General features: G+C 36.3%; 2 protein-coding genes across 10 annotated transcripts in view; one reads left to right on the top strand and one right to left on the bottom strand.

Moving 5' to 3' along the window:
- IMPG1 (interphotoreceptor matrix proteoglycan 1) overlaps window positions 1-1,670 on the top strand; it is a 116,008-nt gene extending 114,338 nt beyond the window's left edge. The window contains 2 exon segments of the mRNA XM_023754312.1: window positions 162-201; window positions 1,593-1,670. Of these exon segments, the coding sequence (XP_023610080.1) occupies window positions 162-201; window positions 1,593-1,670 (118 nt within the window).
- Window positions 1,671-6,751: 5,081 nt separating this feature from the next.
- The window catches only part of MYO6 (myosin VI), a 139,586-nt gene continuing 122,303 nt past the window's right edge, over window positions 6,752-24,034 (bottom strand). For 3 of the 9 annotated variants that reach the window (XM_023754304.1, XM_023754299.1, XM_023754305.1), the window contains 7 exons: window positions 22,357-22,386; window positions 19,369-19,407; window positions 15,834-15,937; window positions 14,511-14,642; window positions 11,786-11,812; window positions 9,072-9,290; window positions 6,752-8,541 (listed from right to left, as the gene is read on the bottom strand). In XM_023754304.1, coding sequence (XP_023610072.1) covers window positions 8,342-8,541; window positions 9,072-9,290; window positions 11,786-11,812; window positions 14,511-14,642; window positions 15,834-15,937; window positions 19,369-19,407; window positions 22,357-22,386 — 751 coding nt within the window. In that variant the 3' untranslated portion in view covers window positions 6,752-8,341. The remainder of the gene's footprint in view (window positions 8,542-9,071; window positions 9,291-11,785; window positions 11,813-14,510; window positions 14,643-15,833; window positions 15,938-19,368; window positions 19,408-22,356; window positions 22,387-24,034) is intronic. The other 6 variants (XM_014456386.2, XM_023754301.1, XM_023754300.1 and 3 more) reach the window with 6 other exon arrangements.

Genomic DNA, 24,034 nt, shown 5'->3' with positions numbered 1-24,034 from the left:
AGGTGCAGAAAGCACGCTTCCTCCAAGTCTAACAAAGGCACTGGCAAAATGTGCTGCCCGTTTTCACTCATCATTTTCAAACCAAAGAGTAGGAAGTCGTAGTTGCTGTTAATGCCAATACGCCTGGGAAATAGAATATCGTGTTTTGCTTTCTTTTGTAGGTCATCAGGTCACTCTAAAAATCAAGCACACGGAACTAGTGTTAAACATACTTTAAAATGTTGATTTTAATTACTGAAATTTGAAGGACATTTAAAATATTTCTGAGCCTCTTATTTTAAATAGAATTAATTAAAAGCACTTTTCTTTTCCTTGCCAGGGTTTTTGATTTAGCATTTTCAAGGGGGGGCTGGGGGAGAAAGGCATTTCCTGGTGCAGGAAGGGTAGAGACAGAAGATTGGCATTAACTAAAATGTGTAGGCAAAACTATAAAATAACAGAAATAATCCGAGTATTTTATAATATTTTTAACCTTTCTTATAAAAATATACACGTGATTTATCAATGCATTTTAACATGGTTGAAATTTTCATAATGATAATTTACATTCCTGGAACTGAATTATTTTATGCACGTACTTATAAAATATCTTCTTTTGATTTCAAATAATCAGCCAAAGCAAAATATGTAGAAAAATAAATATGTAGAAAAAGTGATTTGTGAATGAGCAACTTCAAAAATTCCTAAAAGTTCATCCTCAGATAAATGTTCCTTCCAGTGTCCTAGTTACCTCTTGTAAATTACTCATCATTCATCAACTTACTTTACTAAAAAAAAAATGTATCTGACAAAGGGAAATAATTTATCTATAACCAGGTTAAATATAGCCTACATTGAGCTTTTTCAAAATGACTTTGGGGAAAATACCTTGGAAAATGTTTAGCCTGAAATCACCTAGTTTCAAAAATTATACCTAGTCTCTGATGGTAAAAATGAATGATCATCAACCAGTGTCCACCCTCCCTGAGATCCATAGTGTTAGATGGAGCCGCATCAAAGCTTACACTTAAAACAAATTATTATGGTCAATATACAATCAATATACAATATACAGTCATATCAAATGCTAATCATAGTAGCATGTGTCCGAGTACACACTGGAAATAATGTGGGCCATTTTGACTTCCTGAAACAAAGAAAGTTGGAAAGCCAGATAAAGTGCAGACTCGAGCCATAAAATGACAATGGGACACAGGATCTAATATTAAAATGGCCAGGATGAAGCAAACACCAACCAAATCCTGAAGTGCCAGGTAGAATTAAGAACCACAATTCAAATGAAGCAGCAACGTGGAATAACAAAGTCTGCTATGGTTGGAAGGGAACCTGGTGACTTTCATTCACAAACTATGTGCTACCCCTGCTTCAAAAGAAAGTTCAGCCCGAGAATGTGAATTGGTTTAAGAAGAGACGGAATCTATTTATAGCAGGTTAAAAAGTTAGAAATATTTTGGAAGCATCTTCAACCTTTCAAAAAGGATAGCCTAAATGGCAAGCATATTCTCATCCATCAGCAGAGGCAATTTTTAAATGAGTCATTCATTTGCTCTTCGATGGCATTTCTTAAGCTCTTAAAATTATTTTTCTTCCAGGTAACCAGGAAAAGAAATCCTGAATCACTGACGGTAGGATATGAAGAATTTAACCATCAAGATTGGGAAGGAAATTAAAAACTGAAAATGTACATGTTATCATTTAATCTATCTCAAGAGACATGGCTTGCTTTCTCAAGGAAAATTAAATGCACTATGTCAAAATTCTGAAAACGTAGGCAGGCATATTCACTGGTTGTCAGAAGCCAGGCCTAGAGACAACACTGAGATCCAGCACACACCACATTTCAAATAGAGAAGACTGCGCACTGATGACTGGTACCTTCTGAAGGAAGGGATGCTTATTTATCAAAATCCAAAACACAACCAGTGAAACGTTTTGGCTATTCCTGGGTGAAAGCGAAGGAAATAGTAAACCAGGTTTGCTTCCAGCTGCCCTGAAAATCTTGCTCTAGATCATTTACAAGTGCAACCTATTGTTTTTGGGGTGGAAGGTGAACAATATATCAGAAGCAAAGCTCTTCAGATGTTAGAATGTACATAAAAGTTGACTACTTATGCAAGGAGATGCAGATCTCTACATGCATGGACATATATAGTAGGTAAACACTGGTGAGGGTATATATGCTCCACACTTCAATATTTGTCTCTCACACACACACACACACACACACACACACACCTTCAGTTCTTAGGCACATTAATTTTATGAGAAACTACTAGCACTGTGCATGGATCCGTACGCCAATAGCTCGCCAATAGCTCGATGCCGCCCTCCAGTAGCTCTCTGCCTGCTGCCCCGCTCTCCTGTAGCCCCCCCACCCCCATAGCTTCCTGCCCTCCCCTCTCCTGTAGCTCTCCGCAGCCTGCTTGTAGCTCGCTGCCCCACCCTCCTGCTGATCGGTGATCAGGTCCTCTGGGTCGGTTGTTACACTTCACAGCGTAAAGACCATTGGCATATTACATCTTTATTATATAGGATTACTGCTTACATGGTAGGTTGTTTTGTTGCCAATAATTTGATTGATTTCTTTAAAAGAAAACATAACAGGAGTTCAGATATACACACCATAGAAAATCTTTTCCTGTTACTGTATAAAGCTATTTTAAAGGAACACACTATACTGGAGGAAAGTAAGGTTGTATTTTGTGACATAACCAATTCCTGTTTCCACCACAGATGAACTACGTCTTCCTATAATCTATTAACTCCATTACGCTAACTCTGGTGTATGCTTAGGTAGGCTGGATCAAGGTGATCCAGTTGAGCCAGTTTTTAATGTGCTGCTTAATGAAACATGAATTCCTCTGTATCTCTTTCAAATGTTCTACTATCAAGTATATTTGCTGCAAAACCTTAATTTCAATAAAATAGGAGCACCATATATTCATTCATCGATTTATAATAAAATGTGTCTGTGTTTTAGTAGCTAGTCCCTGGGTTTGCGTTATGGATGATAATGAATGATGTCAAGCATGATTTTAATGCGGCTAAAAGAGAGCAAAATATTAAACATTGACAGCAAAGCAACATTGTAGCAGTAAGCTTCAAAAATAAAAACAAAACCAAATATTTCTCACCAATAGAGACAATCTTTGGGGAAGTGATATGCGCTCCTGGTTACAAATCCTTAACATTCCCTCATGTTGATCTCACAAATGTATACATTTCATCCCTATTCCCACCCCAATCCTCCCCAAAAATGAGGAGCTATGATATCTGACAAGGACTTCAAACTGTGATGTGGCAATAAAGTGCCACAAAGCAAAGAATGGTGGCAGGAGATGTACTCGCTCACTTCCACGTCCCTGGAACTTCCCAGAGGAAAACATGCTGGTTAGAAATGATAGGTGAACCGAATGTTCATGAAAAAAACTCAAGAGAAAATGAAAACCTAATACCCTCATATCCCATTATGTGCCCTTCACTGCCTACATCTCAGTTGTGTTCTAACTACTGCAGAGAAGGTGGTTTTTGATGGGGAAAGAGAAATAAGTAAACCCTCCATTGTCTTTGAGCCAAATGCCTCTCACTCTTAGGATCACCCACTCTTTAGACTGGTCTTTTCAAACCAGCCAGGGAAGGGCTGTGGAGGCTAGACAGCTGAGTCCCTGCACATTGAGAAGACCACCTGGGTCATGGTAGGTCCCAGATGAGAGGAATGAAGTAGCCTACGTAGACCAGGTGTATTGGAAGGACTCTTCTTTGGGGCCCCAGTTTTTACATCCTGTGTCACCTCACAGATTGGTAAGGGCCTGGGGAATGTTCTCTCACCTAGGCAACCGAGAAGTTGGGGCTCACATACCTGCTTGTTCCCTGGATGGAAAACCCCTAGGAGTTTGGGCCAAAGCTCCAGGAAGCTTCGATTACCTGAGTTCCTTGCCTCTTCCTACAGCACCCAGCACAGGGGTTCCAGCTCTCGTGACTGGATGAAGCTTCAGAATCCCAGATTCTCATATTATTCCATCTGAGACAGGGGGCAACAAGTGCAACATTGACAACTTTTAAAAACTGATTGCACCTGGAACTGTATTAAAAGTACAAGATGCAGGAGGAAGTTCTACATAGAAAGCGTTTATTGTTTTTATTTCCAGTACATCAGTATTTTAGGAAAGTATCAGACATACATTTTTAAGGAAATGAGGAAAAATTAGGTATCAGTTACAATGAGATGAATTTTCAAAAGTGAAAAGAAAATGGCCAATTAGTAAACCTATTTGAGGTTTGAAAGTGACATTCTGCATAGGTACTAATTAGGATTAAAGGTTCTTTTTGATGTGTGTTTTTTCGATTATCTTTTGGAAAAAAACTTCTTGAAAAGGATGACAACTGAAAGTAAGACAACTTACTTCACACATTAGATCAGTGATGGGAAGGAAGAATACACTAATTTGAACTGAACTTATATTCATAGATCTGGTCCCGGCACAGGTAGGCTCTACCTGTGAGGGTATCTCCATTTGACTCCTCCTGGAGGCTTACCCACAGAATGTCTGCTCGTCGCTGGCCTTCTCCAGGGTGGCGGTGCCACTTCTACATGCTAAGGACATATATACCAGCTCTATTCTGGTCCAAGTTTAATAACCATAGCTTCTGCTCTTACATACTGAAGTTCAGCAAAGATCTAGAAGTGCTTTGTCACCCAAAATGTATCAGTGTTTTTCAACCCGGGGGTGTAGTCTTCAGAGGCACACCCTTTTCTTTCTCCACCACCACTGCTCTTCTCTTTCATTTTTGTTACAACTGCTGTCCCCAACTTGTCCTTATTCTCCTTTGTAGATATCCTCTGCCCTCTTCTCCCTTGTTTATCTTCTGTGATGAATAAAAACCATCAATACTTCTTACTGCTGGTTGTGAAAGAGAAAACCTGTCACCTCTGAAGATGCGGAGGGACAGGGGGGCAGCCCTTTGTAAACCCTCAAGGGGCTACGCAAAGTGTTTGCTCGTTTTGATTCCTTTTTCTCCACCTGATTGGAGCAAAGGCATTTCTCTCCCTCTCTCTCTCTCTCTCTCTCTCTCATAGTCTTGAACTAAATGACTTGACCTCTCGGGATCTCTGTCACCTCCTCTGTAAAAGGAAGATCTACCTCTAACATTGTATTAATTGACTGACTGATCCGTTCAATAAATATTTGTTCTACTGATATAAGTACTTCAGGTAACAAAACCAAAGATCTGCACATTTGGATCCCTCGAGGACCGTAGTTAATAACCTGTGAGTGAAAATATCTTTTTTAATTCGATTAATGAGGCTCTATAAACAATAAGTCCTCATTATTATCCTTGCCTGGGAGTTTCTATTCTCTAGCTACGCTTCTGCAAATATCACCTATTTTCCACTTCAGGTGGCAACTTCTTGGTTGCTGGCAGAACAAAAGGGTTCACAATGCTACTGGAAAGAGTCATCTATGAGACATCATTGTAGAGAGCGGAATTCAAGTCACAGTTGAACGTCTTATGTGTGGGCTTGTGCTCCTAGATGCAGTCTTTCTTTCTCACATAACTGTTCGAGGAGGTGCCACCTACTCAACTTTACAACTAAACTCACTCTTTCTTTTATGTGTATTAGGGACATATGTCAAATGTGGTAGTGGAATTAGGAATTACATTATAACTGAATTGATGTGAAAATATTTTGTGTTCTCATTTTAAGTATTTTATGCATATCTACCTTTGCAGAGCATTCACTAAGGAAGGAACTGGTATTGAGTGAGATAAGCATTAAAAAAAGATTAGTTCATAACCAGTTAACTGCCACGCGTCCAAAACAGAAACCATCCCTTCACACCATGCCACGATATTTTGAATTTAATTTAAAAAATCAATTTGCAATGAATATTATAAAAATAAATGTATTACTCACAATTCAGGTGTTCTTGAATATTTTCAGCTGAAAATTCTCATGAAAAAATGATTTTAAAGTTGGCCAGGGCTGCCACTTAGGGAAAACATTTTTTTTTATAGTCGCACGTGGCGTGTGGGGAAGGTCCGCCGCTTGTGTCTACAGACGCTTATGGCGTACAATGGGTGAATACAGTGTGCTGGCTTAAATTTCTAGTTTTACATCTCAATTAAAATGACTGATTAAAATATGAATTGGCATTTAATCCCTACAGTTTCCACCTAGCGCCTGTGGCTCTGATTGTGAACACGGTAAAGCAGTTGCATCAACATCGTTTAGAACACAAATTTCTGCTCTTTCCCTGAAAGGCTGGCGAGGCCCTAAATTCCCCCGGCAGAGGGGCTTCTGTGAGTATGTGCATGTCCGTATGTAGGTTACTGTGAGTCTGTCTGAATTAGGGCAGTTCTCCTGGTAGCCACAGCTACCTCAGGAGACTACTTTAATTAGGTAAGTTCTAGGACAGCTGTGTGACATAATTAGCAACAAAATGGCTTAAGACTATAATTTCACTAGCTATTAAAGTAAAAGACTTGTAACAGTGCTTTGCTGTGATGTATTTCTTACAAATTCTTCAAAATGTTAAGTCCTCTCATTATAATAATTGTACGGTTGATTAGTCTTCCATCTGGTGGCTATATGAGTCTGGGAGATACATAAACTGTTTCTGAAGACAAGTCCTTAAAAATATATTTGGTGACTAAATTTTCTTCAAGGACTTTACTTGTTCCTAGTTAAGAAACAAAGCTTACCATTCACTATCGTATACAAATAAAAACATCAATTAAAGGCGAGTGATGAGAAGAGAGGGAACAGGTCATTTATTGTCAGTAACCAGGCCTTTCTGTCACCAATCGCAGGGACCAAATGACACAAGGGTGGGTTAGTCTATGGAGTAACACATCCTTCAGAAGATAATCATTTTCACATTCTCGGTAGCATAGGCAGGGCCATTTAATTTCTTTAACAGAAGACAATCATTTGCACAGTATTGTAATAAGTAAATATTTCTGTACAAAGATCTGGAGAGAGAGGCAATTCTAAAAACTGTCTGAAAACTAATCTAATCAGCTGGGAAATATTTTCCTAGCTGAAGTACTTTCTATGAGGAAAAAATCACTGAAAACTCAGTTCAAAAGTTAGTGTCATTTGAAATCAGAAAAAAAGAGTGCAGAGAGCATTTTATTTTCTAATTTTATTCTAAAATACAAACAAGACTCTTTAGGTTTATGCCAACATAATTCCTTGATGTATTTTTGCCTCCAAATTCCTAACATGAAAGTCATAAATATTAGGCTAGAAACTGCTGACATTTGATCAAAACTAACAGCACACAGGGAAAACTTCTTAAATTATCAGCTACATGAAACAAGCAATTACCCAGTTCAAGGGCTTTTGAATTACAAAGCTTATAAAACAGCTCTACAATTACCAAAATCTCAAAGGCCAAAAGACACTATGAACTTTTTTAAAACAAGGATGTTTTGAAGCAGAACACTAGCCTAAATCATATGAAACAACTTGGACAAGATTTTGATATAAAAATCACAAATGAGATGAAGTTGGAGGAATATTTGAGTTCAGTAGAGTTAAGCCACAGTGCCACCTAAAACCTATTTCCTTTTCTAAATGAAAGAAAAATTATCCCAAAACTTTTAAGCACTTACATGATCTGAATTTCCTTTATTTGCCATGGAATATAAGAAAAATATTCTTATAACAACACAATATAATGGAAAAGAAAAACAAATCCGTGCAGAACACTACAGTACCTTCTTTATCATCAAGTACATCAATCACATAAGGCTCATTCTAGAATGCTAGAACTTCAGGTGAATGGCTTTACTCAAACTAAGCCACACTGCAAAAGAGGGTGGGGGGGATAAAAATTTCCACCTTTGATGGAAATTTCCATGAATTTCTGCAAAAGCGAGTAAAGAAAGTAGAAAGCTTTTCCAATCAAAATATTAAATGCCTTAATCTTTGTAAGAAAATTTAAGCTGTTTCATTATTCCAGTTATATTGTACTGTGCCATCCTTAGAAATCGAGTCTTTTGAATTATTTTTCAAATTTCTTTTCCTAGAGAACAATTATAATGGACTTAAGGTAGTCCGCACAGAATGAGACATATCAGAATCTGTCCAAGTGTAACAAGTATGAGAATAACAAGAGGTTTAACAGTTACAGCTGGATATAGGAAAATAATTTTTAGGTCCCAAAGTCACTACCATAATTAACCTTAAATTAACAAAAAGCCATGATTAATAAAAGCTGTTCACTTTGTAGAAGTAATTCTAACATGATCGTGGAATGGTTAAATCTCTGGGGCACACACCCTACCTAGTACCACGGCAGGGGCTCCCTGCTGCCAGCTCGGAGTGTAACATCTACTTTAACAGATTCTGCAGCATGGCCGTGGCATACGTGGGCCTCGCCTGTCTGCTCTCAATTGCATTCTGAAGGTACTGGATGCCTCCACAGCGTTCCCAGATTTCTTCAAACTGTCTTGGCAAGATCTCAGCACCACGCTTTCGAGTCAGGCCTGTCTCTTCAAGATTCAGCTCACACATCTCCATATCATCCTTACCTGCACAAATGAGACAGCAGAGAATTACCATGTCTCTTTCAGAACTACTGCTACAACCCTTATTCCTGAAGTATATCTATCAATTCTCATAGATTTGAGAACTTTCAAAACTTGATTTTCTTCCCCCAGGATTGAAATCTGCTTAATAAACTCACCAGAGAAAAAGTTTGTCCTCCACCAAAGACCCTTTCAAAATGTACCATCACTACAACTGATCAAACAAATTATGAGGGCTAATAAAAATGCTACATTTCCTTAAACTGCTACAGATCAACTGATATAATTAATACCAAGGAAAGGTTCTTAGGACTTAGACAAGTTTCTATTTGCTCTACAAGGACATAATCCAAGCAAGTTCACATTATAAATAAATTAAACCTCAAACTAACTGAAAACATGATTTAACTGCAAAATTCCATCCCTCAATCCTGAACTTTTAGTGAATTATTACATTATATATTAGGTTGTTTCATTCAGAGTTTATAATCCTTTCCTCCTTTATAAATTTTTTTCCTGTGAGTCATACACACCAGCCACAAGAAGGATGGGTGGCTTGTCAGGATGGAGTTCCATTTGCCGGGCAATCCAAGGTCCATCAAAATGGGCATACCACCAGCCTTTCTTCTTGTTCTGCGGGTCTTTGTACTGGTCAGCAGGGCGGATGAATGGGATGCGGAAGAAGCGTTGCTGTCTGTTCATTTCGATCTCCTGCTGCCTGGCAGGAAGCTGAGTGGCTGGGTTCTGCTGAGCTATTACACAGAACAAGGAAAGTTAAACCAGCAGCCCAAGGGATAACAAAACAGCCTTGAATCCTAAAATGCAATACACATTTTTTTAAAAGGAAGAAGAGGGGTTCCTATTAGTAAATTTAAAACAAAATGTAAATAATAACTGCCTATAATTGAATACAATTCACAGTGTAATTTCTTCAGAATTTTCTTTCCCTAAAGAAGTTCCTTTACATTGCAAATACACACACACACACACACACACACACACACACACACACACCTGCATACACCCCAACAGCAGCAGCCATAATAACCTAAAATAATCAGTAACCTAAAATAAACTCACATGGCAGGAACGCAAACTAGTATTATTTACTAGATTTATATTTTTCCTCCAAAGAGTTCAAATGAAGGCAGAAGAGTAACTTTTACAGGACTATTTATGGTAAAACAAACAGTAATTATACAAATCTGAAGAATTATAGATGATATTTGTCAATTAATCACAAGTTCCTCAAAAAGATGGAAGACAAAAGTTTCCTCTTTAGCCAATCTTGAGATTTAAAATAGCCAAAATAATACATATATTTCACTAATACTATTTAAATGACTTCATGACAACAGCAAAGACCAAAAAAAACTGTAATAGTAAACATGAACTTTCCCTCAGATATTTACTTACTCTGAAAACAGATTCCTCTTGGAGTAAGATGCACTAAAATAAGTGAAAAGTATATAACATTTGGTCCCCTTTGCCAATAGAAAAATAACTCTTTGCTTTTCTGATAGTGCTGGGCATTACCCTCCTATTAATAAACTTTTTCCCCCTTGCTCAATTTCCATTACTAGACAATTGGGTTTTTATTTTATCTACATATATAAACATTTCTCTGGGGCAATGACTTGACATTTTCAGCAACATAATTTGGGTAAAGTCTGTTGAATATGCTTTATACTTACAACTTTCAAAGTGGACCAACCATTTACTGCAGCTCAATTAAGAATCTCACTGAAAAACTAAGTATGTCAGTGAGAAATTATATAATATGTATAAGTCAAGAACAGCCATATGGCTTTTGTAAGAATCTCCAAATACCAAAAGGATGAAAATACTCTTATTCTACTTTTTACACCAACAGCCAAAGCTTTCTAGCGACTGAATTTATTTCTGTGCAAACCAGAGAAAGCAAGCAGCAGCTAGCAACGCTCTAATGCCTGGGAAAGAAGGAGACCGAGGCCCAGTTTTGTTAGTGACTTTAAAAAGCCGCATCACCTTTAGCAGTTAACAGAGAGAAGCTTGTTTATTCTTTTGTTCCTGTTCCACCAAAACTACTTACAGTTCAGTGCTTCCATTTAAGTTTTAAAAACTACCTACTTTGAAGAAAATACATTAACTCAAAACTAACATATTTTAAAAGGGTTTAAAAAATCCTTCATCTTAAGCAGTGAATTAGAATTCAATGTCTAGTTGATAGAAAACTTAATATGATACTGATCACCACCCACTAAACTAACCTATTTTTTTCTTTAAAATAACAGTCTCCTATAACTTAATATACTTGATAAAATTAAGAAACCGAACATAAATTCTTTGATGGCTTTTTCTACTAATGCGAGAACTGAAATTGTATTGGGGAGACAATATCCACCTGGGAAAGTACAAAGATACAGACGTTAAAAGATGGAAATTCATCTTCTAAACATCCAATAATGTTATCTTCAAAAGCGTGAAATAAGTTTCAAATATAGCCCTCCAAATTACTAAAAGCACTTTCAAAAATCAAGCCTAACCAGCTGGCAAATAAATATGGCATTACTGTAAGTCCTCATTTAATGTCTTCAATAGGTTCAGTGACTTTAAGTGAAATAACAGATAATGTAACTAACTTTACCATAGGCTGATTGATATCAACAAGAGGTAAGTTCCTATGGCAGTTCTTCAATGTAATGACAGAAGGACAGTGAATAAAACAAAGTTATTCGAGAACCTACTGTAAGATGACTCAAATCTTTTAAATTATATTTAAATAGTGCATCATAGGAATCTACAAACATAACAGAATAATCTCTTCTTCCTATGAAGTGGTATCCTTTTAAATCTGCATTTGTATTATCATACAAAACTCCAAACTCTTTGAACAGACATGCTTATCCCACCACAGTGTTTGAAACCGGCACCTAAAGTTAGTCTTTATTCTAAAAGATCAGCTGCTTAGTAAGATAGAGTTTTGCTACAATAAGGATTGCATATATTCACAGTTTAAAATTCTAGTTATTTCTTAAAATGAAGTAATTTTATAAAACAACAGTTTAAATTTTGTTACTATTTTTTGGAGTGACCCAAATGAAAGTATCATCTCAAATTATATATCTAGTCCAGATAAACCAACATTAATGTACTATAGTTCCACTTAAAAATTGTAGCAAAACAATGTTTAATAGTAGTTAGTACTTTATACAGTATTTTTAACCCATCTTCCAGTTAGCTCATGAGTTACCACCCATTGACTTACGTGAATTGTTCAAAAATGGTGCAAAATCTGTGAACAAATATTTTATGTTGAAGAAAAGATAAAAGTGCCAAAACTGTTAAGTGAGCATTCTTCTAATTTATAGTAAAGCCTTTCCATCAATTGAGGTGGTGACTGACAAGTAAACATCCTGTCCATAGACAAATACCTACAAATAGATACTGCTTTCTTTTTTTATTTTTTTAACTATTTTGATTATGTTTTAGAAAATTCTGCCTGATGGACATATAAAGAGGACCGAAATTTAAAAACTGCATTCCATTTGTGATTTTGGGACACAGTAATAGTCAAACAAAAATCCAACACAATCACTTAATAATGGACATTATAGTAACTTTAAGGCATTACAAGCATTTTTGTAGGGAAAAAAGAGGATAAGTTCTAAATTCATCCAAAAGTTATATGCAGTAGAGAAAACGTCCTGCCATGTTCACATGTACCCAGGATGTTTTAATTTCTTCAAATTGTTTAAATCTTAAACACATGCCATTTTTATTTTAGGAGCTATGAAATAAAACTACTCTCCAAAGTCTTTGTTTTAACCAACTAAATATTATAAATTTTTACTGGGTGATTTTCCACGGCACCAAAGTTATTTCTGAAAATCTGTCTGTAGTAAACGTGATGAGAGCCTGAAGATCCGAACTCCTAACTCCAGAAATCACCGTGATTTGTCCATGCGTTATTCTTACAGGCAATAACCTCATTATATTTTTGTTCATCACAGCTGTTATAATTTTATTTTCTCACATTAATGAATTAAAATCCTTCCAAGTATTGAATTACAGAGCAGTTCTTAAAGGCCGATCAGCTGCCCCGTTAGTAAACCACCTAAGTATAGAATTTTCTCAACTGAGCTTGTTACGTGTCTTAGTGTCCTTCACCTTCCCTTTTACCTGTAGCTCCTGTGTGAGTTTTACATGAGAAAACAAGACAGAAAAATAAGAAAATGCTTTGCAGAGCAGAAGTTACCTTTCATCCTGAAAGGAGCCCATAATCAAATTCTTTGAAGGCTACATATAGAATGTGTTCACATAAAGTTCCTAAATTTGTACCTGGATGGCACTTTGAATCTACTCTTTTGTTCTTCCAAAATGGTGTATATACATTACGAATGAAAATAGTATAAGCACCAGCAAGGTAAGCCATGGATTATTTGCTCCTTTTGGGGTGAAGTTGGGTGAAGAAACTATCAAAATTTGGTTTGCAAATATAAGGAGCATTTGTATATGCATTCAAAATGTGAATGCAACATTAATTCCTCTTTTTTAAAGAAGTGTAATCATTCAGATGAATAAATTTTCAAATAAAACATAATCAAAGACTATCAGCCAAAGATCGTGATTAGAAAATTAGAGCTAAAAAGAATAACCCATTGAGATTTTTATAAAACAAATGTAACTGTGGTTGCAAATGGGTGCAGACAGTGAACAGGCAATGGAATCACCCGCTCCTCCTAATTTCCCAGAGACAAAGTTTGAACCTGGAGAACGCAATGGTGTCACGAGAAGGTCAATGTTGAGAGGGTGTTCCGCTTGCTGTTTCCTAGTTCCGGGTGACCTCTCACTGCCCATCCAGAGTGTCATGTTCTGACTGATGGCACCCCTTGAGCATCATCAGCACTAACATCTCTCTTAATAGTACATTTTCCTCTATCTATTTCTGCAACAACTTGGAAACATTAAAAGTAACATGACTTTAATCCTTCAATGACTTTAATCCAGTGGTTCTCAACCTTCCTAATGTTGCGACCCTTTAATACAGTTCCTCATGTTGTGGTGACCCCCCAATTTCATTGTTACAAATTGAACATAATGAAAGCATAGTGATTAATCACAAAAACAATATGTAATTATATATGTGTTTTCCGATGGTCTCAGGCGACCCCTGTGAAAGGGTCATTCAACCCCCAAAGGGGTCTCGACCCACAGGTTGAGAACCGCTGCTTTAATTAAACATTGCTTTTATTTGCTAGGAAGGTGTAGGAGGCAAAATATAACTGAGAGTTCATTCCCTAAGTTGGGTCATGCATTGCCAAACTATACTATCAAGTACTGGGAATGTACCCCTTTACAAAATAAAAAAGGCATTACATATGCTGTCAGCGTGTCTTTAACCAAAATTAGGCTAATAAATTGTGTCAGTTTAAAGGTAGCAAATTAACTAACGAAATTCCAATTATTGCTTTTATGAAATTAAATTTAATATGTGAAATTACTACTCAAATATTAAAGGTATTCTCAATTACTGTTGAAGCGAATGCATACTTTCACTAGGTTATGTCTACCCTGCTCTATTTTCTAGTTTCAAGAGTAGAACTTTCCTTTTGCATAACAAAGTAACAAAATTCATTTTTTGGAAATCAGTCAGAAATATCAAATCCTGGTCTTGGCAAAACTCTAGAACAAACCAAGGTACTATTTCTCACTTATATGGGGGGAAATACATATTTACAACGTTATTGCACAACCTCTTCAATATAGACAAGATTATTCTTACCTCTAGAATGTATCTTAAGAAGTAAATTCAATACTTCTTAACAAATAAGACTTAAATGTTTTTAATAGAAATAATGCTATGAGCGATAAGCCATCGTGGTTGTGTTAGGTTCAGTGGACCACAGTTCTATATAAGAAAAAATTTATATTGGACACTTCACCCAAATGTCTTATGTATAGTACATTCCAAAGTACAGATTTGTTTTTACCATAATCAGTAACAGACTTTGGAGCACGTTGCTCTGTTTCAGTATTTCTCTTCTTGTTCTTGGACTTCCAAGCATGATACACTTTTAGTCTCCTATGAAATTCTTCTCTGCAAGCTGCCAGGAGCTCAATATCTACCAATTACATAGAAAGAGAAAGAGAGAAAAGAACATCCTAATTTAGTTGTCTAGCATAATTATTCTGTGGCATAAACATATATATACTGACAGTATATAATATAAAGTTTTCATTTTAAAGTAATAGTAAAAATTTAAAAGCTAATTATTGATAAAGATGAATATTTTATGGTAATATTATCTTTTATATTTACAGAATTTTATTATACATTATTACTATTTTATATAATTTGTTCAACATAAGAATCCTGAACAAAACAAACACCTTGGACTAAATAGGTCTTTTATAGATGAAGAACTTAAATTACAGAGGTTAAGTCACTTGTCCAAGGTCACAGGCTACTACAACAGAATGAAAAGGAATAAAAAGTCACTGTATTCAAATGCAAGCTAGATTTATATGCAACACAGTTTTTGTTTGTAATTATGCAGATAAAATCAGTGAGGTAGGAAAGAACATAGTGAGAAGTCTGTACAACGATGACACTTTAGTTCCTATTTACAGTACTATGAATTCAACACTATGATTTAACCAAGAACTCAACCATGTGCGAACCTCTGGATATAGTATTTTATTCTGTTGGAAGAAAAAGTGTTAAAAAGGAAAGATTGGCCTGGCCAGTGTGGCTAAGTGGCTGAACATCAACCTATGAACCAGAGGCCACGGTTTGATTCCCAGTCAGGGCACATTGCCTGGGCTGCTGACTTGATCCCCAATGGGGACGTACAGGAGGCAGCCGACTGATGACTCATTCTCATCATTGATATTTCTATCTCTTGCTCCCTCTCCCTTCCTCTCTCTAAAATCAATAAAAATATATTTTAAAAAAATAAAAGGACTGCACTGCCATCTTTTCCTTTGCATTCATGGACCAAAAGATTCTGGTAAGTATTTAATTATATAAATAATATGAGATGGGCCAGTCATTAATATAGCCCAGACCATAATTTCTCTATGTTTTTCTTCTCTGATTTAGGCAAGAGATAAGCAAAATGAATTTAACTAATTTAAGTATGTCTTCCTTTTAGCTTTGTGAGCAAATTAGGTCTTCATTTCAAGGTAATAGTAACAAAGAGGATGGCTTATACTAATTCATATGCAAATTTTAAAAATAGCACCTGAAGCTGGATATTTATTACCTGTCAGGTAGGGAGCCTTCCCATTTTTCATCCTTTCCATACACTTACCGCAAGAAGTATTGATGGTATCACGTAGCTCTGCATATTTCCATTTACTAAGATCATGTTTCTTGGTACCAGCAGCTGCCTTGGTGGCTTGTACAGCAGGACCTCTGCAATTATTACATATTTTTACATATTTAAACTAGAAACATGAATGTTAACTAAAGAAGGAAGAAAGTGAGCATACATTTAAGAACTGGAAATAACTACTAGAAAAATGTAAATTTTGTATCTTTGATGGATGAAATGAAGAATGGTGTACTATAGAATGCCCAGGTAAATTAAAATTTTCCACCGTGCCACTTAAAAGCTATATTAGGAGGACTTCTGATTCCAAATTCTAGTACCATAGGTTTATCTAAAGTTAAAAGATACATTTATATGTATTCCTCAAAATTAAAAAAGAAATCCTCAACATACATGAACAACATCAGAAGCACATTAAGGGTTGGTTTGTGAGCCATTAGGCCACACAGTACCATCACCTGTAGACTATTGGAAGCTACCGATGGCCAAGCCCCAATCACACCTACCGGCTTAGGATCTCCCTAGGCATCTGGGTGTTTACAGGGTCCACAGATAAATGTCTAAAATGCAACCCACCACATTAGTCATTAAAGAAAGGCTCAAAAAGCTGCTGGGTTCTGGAAACTCCTGTGAGCTTTTAACTTCACTGTTAAAGAACACATAGAAAAAAGTTCTACAACAGGGGTGGGGAACCTTTTTTCTGCCACGGGCCATCTGGATATTTATAACTTCATTCCCGTAATATAATTCACTTAATATAAATTTTTGTTGCTATGAAAAAAGCTCCTTGATTTATTCAATTTTGAGTCCCACCTACGGTTGCTCTGGCAGGGCCAGACCAAATGTTATCTTGGGCCTTCAAGGGCCAGCAGGCCAGATGTTCCCCACCCCTGTTCTATAACCAGATAAACCCACACCCAAATATTTAGTGAGTAATAAATATGTAAATTAAAGGAAGGGGTTTTAGGTCATAAAGCTGATAACGGAGATTTAAAAGGGCACAAGTGTTATATATTGCCCAGAGTAACAGGAATATTTGAGTAGAAAGAGAGGAAGCACATTTTAAAAATTAAAAATATGTACAAAATACTAAAATAATAAATTTAAAATAAAACAGGACATTTTTTTCCTAGTAGTGCTACTCCAGGCTTAAGCTATGTACATAATTTTAAATAATTATTCAGAAAATACAGGAACAACTTGTTTTCTGTAATAATGAACATTACTTTCCAGCAGCTTACACTAGCCACAGAGGAGACACTCAGAATAAGTGCAAGTGGACTTTTAACTTGGAGTGCGGGTGAATTTCCCGCCAAAATATAAGATGGCTCTGTCTTTTGGTTTTGTTCCATCCACCAAAAGGGTGGATTACAAACAAATATTTGGTAATACGCAGTTACAATCGGCCCAAGTTTACACGTTTCCCGCACTCCACCGCAAATCTATATGAACCGAGTTAAAGACGGCTCCCGCGGAGTACGCGCAATTCACGCGAGCCGACTTAACTCGTTTCCCGCACTCCAAGTGTTAAGCACAAAGTAATGAAGGAAGAATTTAAACACATCCTATTTCAAGACGTGAAAAGAAGATGACACAAATATTAAAAGAACTAAATATTAAAGAACTAAAATATTGCTTCTCAGATACCAAACAAGAAATTTCACCTTTATCTTCCACTTCTCCAAAAATGTCCTCTCAAAGAGGAACAATCAAGGTACAACACTAAAGGGAGCTACTTTCTCATCATGTTACATTTTGAAAGATAACAACAATCCTGACCGTCAAGACAGAGATAATGAGACTGACTGGAAAATGATGTGGGAGAATATGTATCCTTCTTCCTGAAATCAAGGAAATTATTTCTTCAATAGTGAGCTTACCAATGAAATAGGGTACTTGTACCTCTTTACAAGGCCTATTTATGCTTTCATTTTAGAGAATAAAACACAACATACTTCAGCCTACATACTTAAAAATTGTTCGACACACAAAAGCCTGGATAAAAACTAATGTGTGGCCATTTAGTCCTTCCTGCTTTTTGTGGTTAAAATCTGTTTTAGGTTTACTGAAGAATCCATATTTTTCATAAGCTGTGCGACTGGCAATTTCCCATGTAGCTCTTTCTTCTAAATTGCTTTGCTCAGAAAGAGCCAGCTGTGTGTCAGCAAGGTCTATTACCCTTAACAATAAATTATGCTTTAACATTTATTCAAATTCTGTATTCTTTTTTCCCTTTTTTATAGCACTAAAATACCATTCAATAAGCCAACAAAAACTTCTCTTTTCTTCTTAGTTCTTCTAAGAGTCTTTTCTAAAAGAACAGCTGGAAATTATTATGGGTTTTTTAATGTTGCTTTATTTTCTTTTGAAAGAATTACTGAATTTACTTACTATACCATTTATAGATGGTCAGAAAATACATGAGGTGTCAATATACACAAGGTGTGTTTTAATACTTTTAAAAATAATAACACTGAATTCAAATTATTGTTGCTTAAAATATGATTTTGGTATTACTAACTTTTAATTCATATTACCTCAAACAAAAAGACACCTACTTAAAATCATACTCAGCATCCTAAGAAATACACGACTAAAATGCACCTTTGGAGTTATTAAAATAGTAAAATAAAGCTGTAATTTATTGTTTAGAATTTATTATCAGACATTCATATAAACAATAAAGTAGTAGGGAAATTGACTTTTGATTTTTAAAAATATATTAGACACCTTCAATTAATTTTGTAAGCTCAAAATTAACAGTTAAAATGTTATTGATTTGTATCCACTTATAAAGGTAATGGACCAGGTCCTGCTGGGAAGTTATAGCCTTTGGTGGCTCAGTTTTTACATCAGTGGTTTTTATTTTTGTTAATCCTCACCCAAGGATATTTTTTCCATTGGTTTTTAGAGAGAGTGAAAGGGAGGGGGAGAGACACAGATAGAGAAACATCAATGTAAGAGACACATCTATTGGTTACCTCATGCCTGCAACCGTATAGGACCCTTCAGTACGAGGGACCCTTCAATCCACAGGCCGATGCTCTATCCACTGAGCCAAACCGGCTAGGGCTCATCGGTGGTTTTTAAACTGTGTACTGTGGGGTAAAAATCCTTGGGAGCAGGACTCCCCTCTTCAACTAGGCACAGTGGTTCCCAGCCAGGGCCAGCACCACCCCTAGAGGGAGTTTCAAAATACTCATTCCATCAGGAAGACAGAAAGGGTCCCCTAAGAGACTGAGCTGGTGGGGCCAGTGATAGGCACAGCAGTACTACCAACAAGGAAGAGTCTGTTCCAAAATGCCAGTGGTTTCACCACTGGGAAACACCGACGGACAGGAACACCGGTTTTTATCTTTTTCTATGTGAGAGTGAAGTGAACACTTTTTGTACAGAAAATATACATGGAAAGAGTGCATTATTCATATGACAGGTTCTGGTACAAATATTGACGAGTAATTTAAAAATATGACTCTGAGGTGGCACGTATTCCCCCAAATTGTACTGCACTAACCTACTCAAGATTTCTGACATTTCTTTCGCCATTTGTTCCCTATAAAAGAATGATAATACAGCATAGTTATATAAAAGACAATTACATATAAATTACTTAAAATATCTAAAAGCATAAATAAAATTTTATATTTAAAAAATATTTATATTTTCAATACGATTATTGAGTTACTAACCATTCACTATTATTTTACTTTGTAAAAGTCTGCAATATACTTTTTTTACATACGTAGCCATAAAATACAGCAAAATTTTTGTTTAGATCCAGTTAAAGTTATTCAAACTTTCCTATTTTTGCAGTAAGAACTTTCAAATAAAATCTCATGAGAGCCATGCTTCTTAGTATTATTTTTTATGTACAGAATAAAATGTTCTAAATGCAGACAGGAAACTTGGCAGAATATAGATTCTATATAAAACTTTACACTGGATTGCTTAGAAAATATTAATTAGCAAGGTATAATGGTGGTAAAACAAGTTGATCTATTTTACATTGCCAGAGTTTAAATAATTCTGATGTATTCAAAGTTTTAGAATTCTAGATCAAAGTGTATTTCCATTAAAAAAATTCAAATGCATCAAGTGCTTGTTAAATATTAAGATGAGAAGTGTTCTGACTTTTCAAGGACAAACTTTTCCCAAAGGCCAAAACTTACTTAGCTCTTATTACCCAAAGAGTCTAACTTTCTCAATATTTATTTAAATCTGTGAAATAGAATGGATGTTTCATCATGTTTCTCAATAATTTGTTAGCCTTATTATTTTCCTGTCCTTTGCTGTCTTCCTTCATAATTAATAAGTTTCTCACTCATTCTATTCATCAGACTCTGGTAAATCCCCAAATCCTATAAACCAGTAAAAATCATAACAAAAGATGGTAGCTGTGCCTTAGGGCACGGTTTCCTGGGTGCCCACCCAGACTCCCGGACTCCTACTAGTACATCTCTTTCCTTGTACTGGACACTGACTAAGCTCAGGTACTGATGGAGATCTAGTTGAGCAAGCAGTCAGAGAAAAAGAAATCTTTCAAAACTGATGATCAAGGACAAGAAACACAAAGTAAAAAACACAAATGTAATCTAAAGAAACTGCCTATTGAGCAATGTATCAACCTCTCTTTAGGCTAGTCAGGACTTCCTAACGTTCAAACTCAGCATGATTTTGGTAACTATTTTTAATTCTATTATCACCTACCCCAAGGTTTCTATAAGTACCCAAGAGCACCTCTGATTTTACCACCGCTTGAAGCTCCCTCCGATTCCCTTCCCACAGCAGGTTTCAAGGGAATCAGAGCTCTTTCACTACTTGGACTATTGATCGAATAACAATTCCTCTGTATACCCCCATGCTTTACTGGATGGCCATCTCTACTGGTTTAGTATCTCACCTGGCCTATGTTACACCAAATATACTGAACAGAAATGGTTCCTGAATCCAGGTGCTTTTTCCCTTCTGATTTTCCCAGGCTAGTATATGCAGATGCTCACAATTTCACCTTAGACCAGTGGTCGGCAAACTGCAGCTGGCGAGCCACATGCGGCTCTTTGGCCCCTTGAGTATGGCTCTTCCACAAAATACCACGTGCGAGCACGCACGTACAGTGCGATTGAAACTTCGTGGCCCACGCGCAGAAGTCGGTATTTTGTGGAAGAGCCACACTCAAGGGGCCAAAGAGCCACATGTGGCTCGCGAGCCGCAGTTTGCCAACCACTACCTTAGACCATCGGTTACAGGGCTGAATTCAAGCTCAACTGGTAACTATATATAAGTTTTTTTAATGGAGGGTGAGAGCATCCACTCAGTAACATTTTTAAAACCTGGTGCGTTGTGGTGAACAATGGTGTTGGCATTTGATGGGGTGAGGGGTCAGGGATGCCAAATGTCCTGCACATGGAAGAGCTGCCCTATGCCTCATGGGACTTTAACATTGAGGTGAAATGCACACACACCAGTTGTATGTGGAAACAAAGTTTTACATGTAGAACTTTTTTTGCCTGGTTTTAACATTCAGATAATTTCTGTAAGGATGCACCTATTGCAAAATGGAGAGGAGAGTGTACTTAACTCTGTCCAGAACTTTACAAAGGACTGTTCACAACTGCATGGCATTTACTGACTGATGTAACGTTCTTACATAAATTTGCGTTTGAAGTGGTTGCATTCATGGTGCTCTTATGTATGCATACAAACATTTGAGTACTTGATTACATTTTTCCATAGTTGTAAACAAGCACTTTTCATATTAAAATAAACATTGCTTCATTATAAATTACTATGCTTTTACTTCTCTTTAACATGCATTGTTTCGAGAACTATATATACACATGCATCATTTTTACGTTTGTTATTGGTATCTGTGTCTGAGGAGTTGAGAACCATTACTATAAGAGTTGGGGCCTAAAAGCTGTTAATATTCAGATTTTATGCATATTCCAAAATTTTATATGTATAGTATGTATAAAATACAAGCATATCCCAAATGTTACTTAGATTCTCTCTGTGTGGAGAGATTTTCATAACAAAAAGACAGATCAGCATCAAAATTAGCATTATATATATAACTTCAGATTATAAACTATTTTAGGTATCAGTAGAATAAACTATCACATCTGCTGAAAACTAAGCTATTATGACTCAACTTCTTTAAATATTTTATTTATTCTTACTTATATCTCTATATCTGTTTCTATAAAGACAATAAGTAATGAATAATTAAAAACACATAAAACAAAATGGGTGTTTAAACAATGTTAGAAAACACAAAGAAGGAAACCAAATCATAAACTACTGTGACTGAACACCATACAAGAACCATTAAACATTTTTCCTGTGCAACGAAAAAATGAGTTATCTTATTCTTTTTAATAACAGGAAATAATGTAAAATTCACTTCAATAAGGAAATTATTTCTCCTAAAAAATATCCATAACCTGTTAAAAAAAAAAAAGTTATATGACTAAGTCAAATTGTAAAAAGCGAAATGACGTACGGTGTCATTTTGGGTCTTGCTCCATTAATTCTGTGAAAAGAATACATTTTTGTTAATATCATAACCAACTCTGAATTGTGAAAATCTGGACTGTGCCCAACTTGTGTTTTGGTGACTTTACTGATTTAAAAAAGTGCATAATCTTTATTTAATCTACGTGTGAGATTACTCACAATTTCAGATACAGGCAGACCTTGTTTTATTGTGTTTGCTTCACAGAGCTTCACAAATGTTGTGTTTTTCACAAATTGAAGACAAGACCCTCCACCAGCACAAAGTTTATGACTCACTTTATTGCAGTTCTTTGGAACTGACCCCACAAGTCTTCAAGGTATGCCTGTTATGTGAAATCGTAACTCTGCATCCAGGATCATGTGTGTAATTGATTGAGACCATATTTTAAAACATACTATACATGTGAAAAATAATTCTTACTTAGAAGTTACTGGATGGGTAACCGAGCTGGAAAAGTAACTTGAAATTGTTTATTGCAGCAGAATCCATCTACATATATTTTTTAATACATCACAGAACCCAAGAACACATTAAGAACAGGGCTAGAGAGTTCTTACTCATAAATTGTTAGAAAGAATTCAGTACTAACAAAGGCAAAATAAACATTCAAAAACATTAATGTAAGCCCTGGAGTAAGATAAAATTATCAAACATGGGACATCAGTACAGAACATCATCCATAACACATTGCTAATGCTTCCAGTGCACAGTATACACTAACCAGGAGATTCAGAGGAGAAGGCACTCACAGGACCAGGGGTCAGAGAAAGTTTCCTGGGAGAGAGGCTTACAGGCAGGACTTCAATGGGCATTCGAGATGGGGGGACAGCATCTCCAGGCCTGTCCGACGGGAGAACTAAAACGAACTCTTCCTCCCTTCAAGTTACAACTGCTTGAATAGCTCCTAATCACTTAGTTGTGGTCCCATTACCTAGTAAATTCTGCTTCACCTAAATCTCAGGTGACTTGTCATTTTTGTCAAAGGTCCTAAATGGTCCACTCCCTCCCTGAGACCACTCACTCTGGAAGAAGTGCATCTTTCTGAAGATGGGAAGCAGTGCACATATGAGCCAGTATCTTACACATAGTATAAGGAATGGTACTGGATATAGCTGAATATTTCAAAGGCTCACACAAAAGCTTAGCCATGAATACCAATAATGACTACATTAATGAGCCCCTTAGAAATGACTTTCAGTCATACTAAAGCCAGCTCTGCCCATTTCAGTCTGTCCTCACACGTTAGGAATGGCAGCTGTCAGTGCCTGGCTTGTTTAGGAGCCTGGCCAACCCACTGGTCAGTTATACCAAAGACTTCCGGCCATTGCAACATAACACAGGGGGGAGGAATGGAACAGCAGCTAAGCTAAGTCTGCATGTACAAAAGCCACAGATGGGTGGGAATGTTTTAATTATGGCGAAATGTTAACCAAGAGCCCAACTATTGGACTCAAACTCAACAGCTTAAAAAATTATTATAATACCTGTGCTTGATAGGCCTATTCAGTTTATTTAAATATAATATACTTCTATACACAATTCAGGCCCCAAAACTCCCCAATATAATCACTTACTAGAAAAAGTGTGAAGGTAAGTTAACATACCCTTTTCCTTCCCTATCTTGTTTTCAGCTAAATAAAATCTAAGCACTGCTCTATAATAT

Source organism: Myotis lucifugus, unplaced genomic scaffold (assembly GCF_000147115.1).
Source record: "Myotis lucifugus unplaced genomic scaffold, Myoluc2.0 scaffold_59, whole genome shotgun sequence".
In the NCBI taxonomy this organism is placed as follows: domain Eukaryota; kingdom Metazoa; phylum Chordata; class Mammalia; order Chiroptera; family Vespertilionidae; genus Myotis; species Myotis lucifugus.
This window is presented reverse-complemented; position numbering and strand designations above follow the sequence as displayed.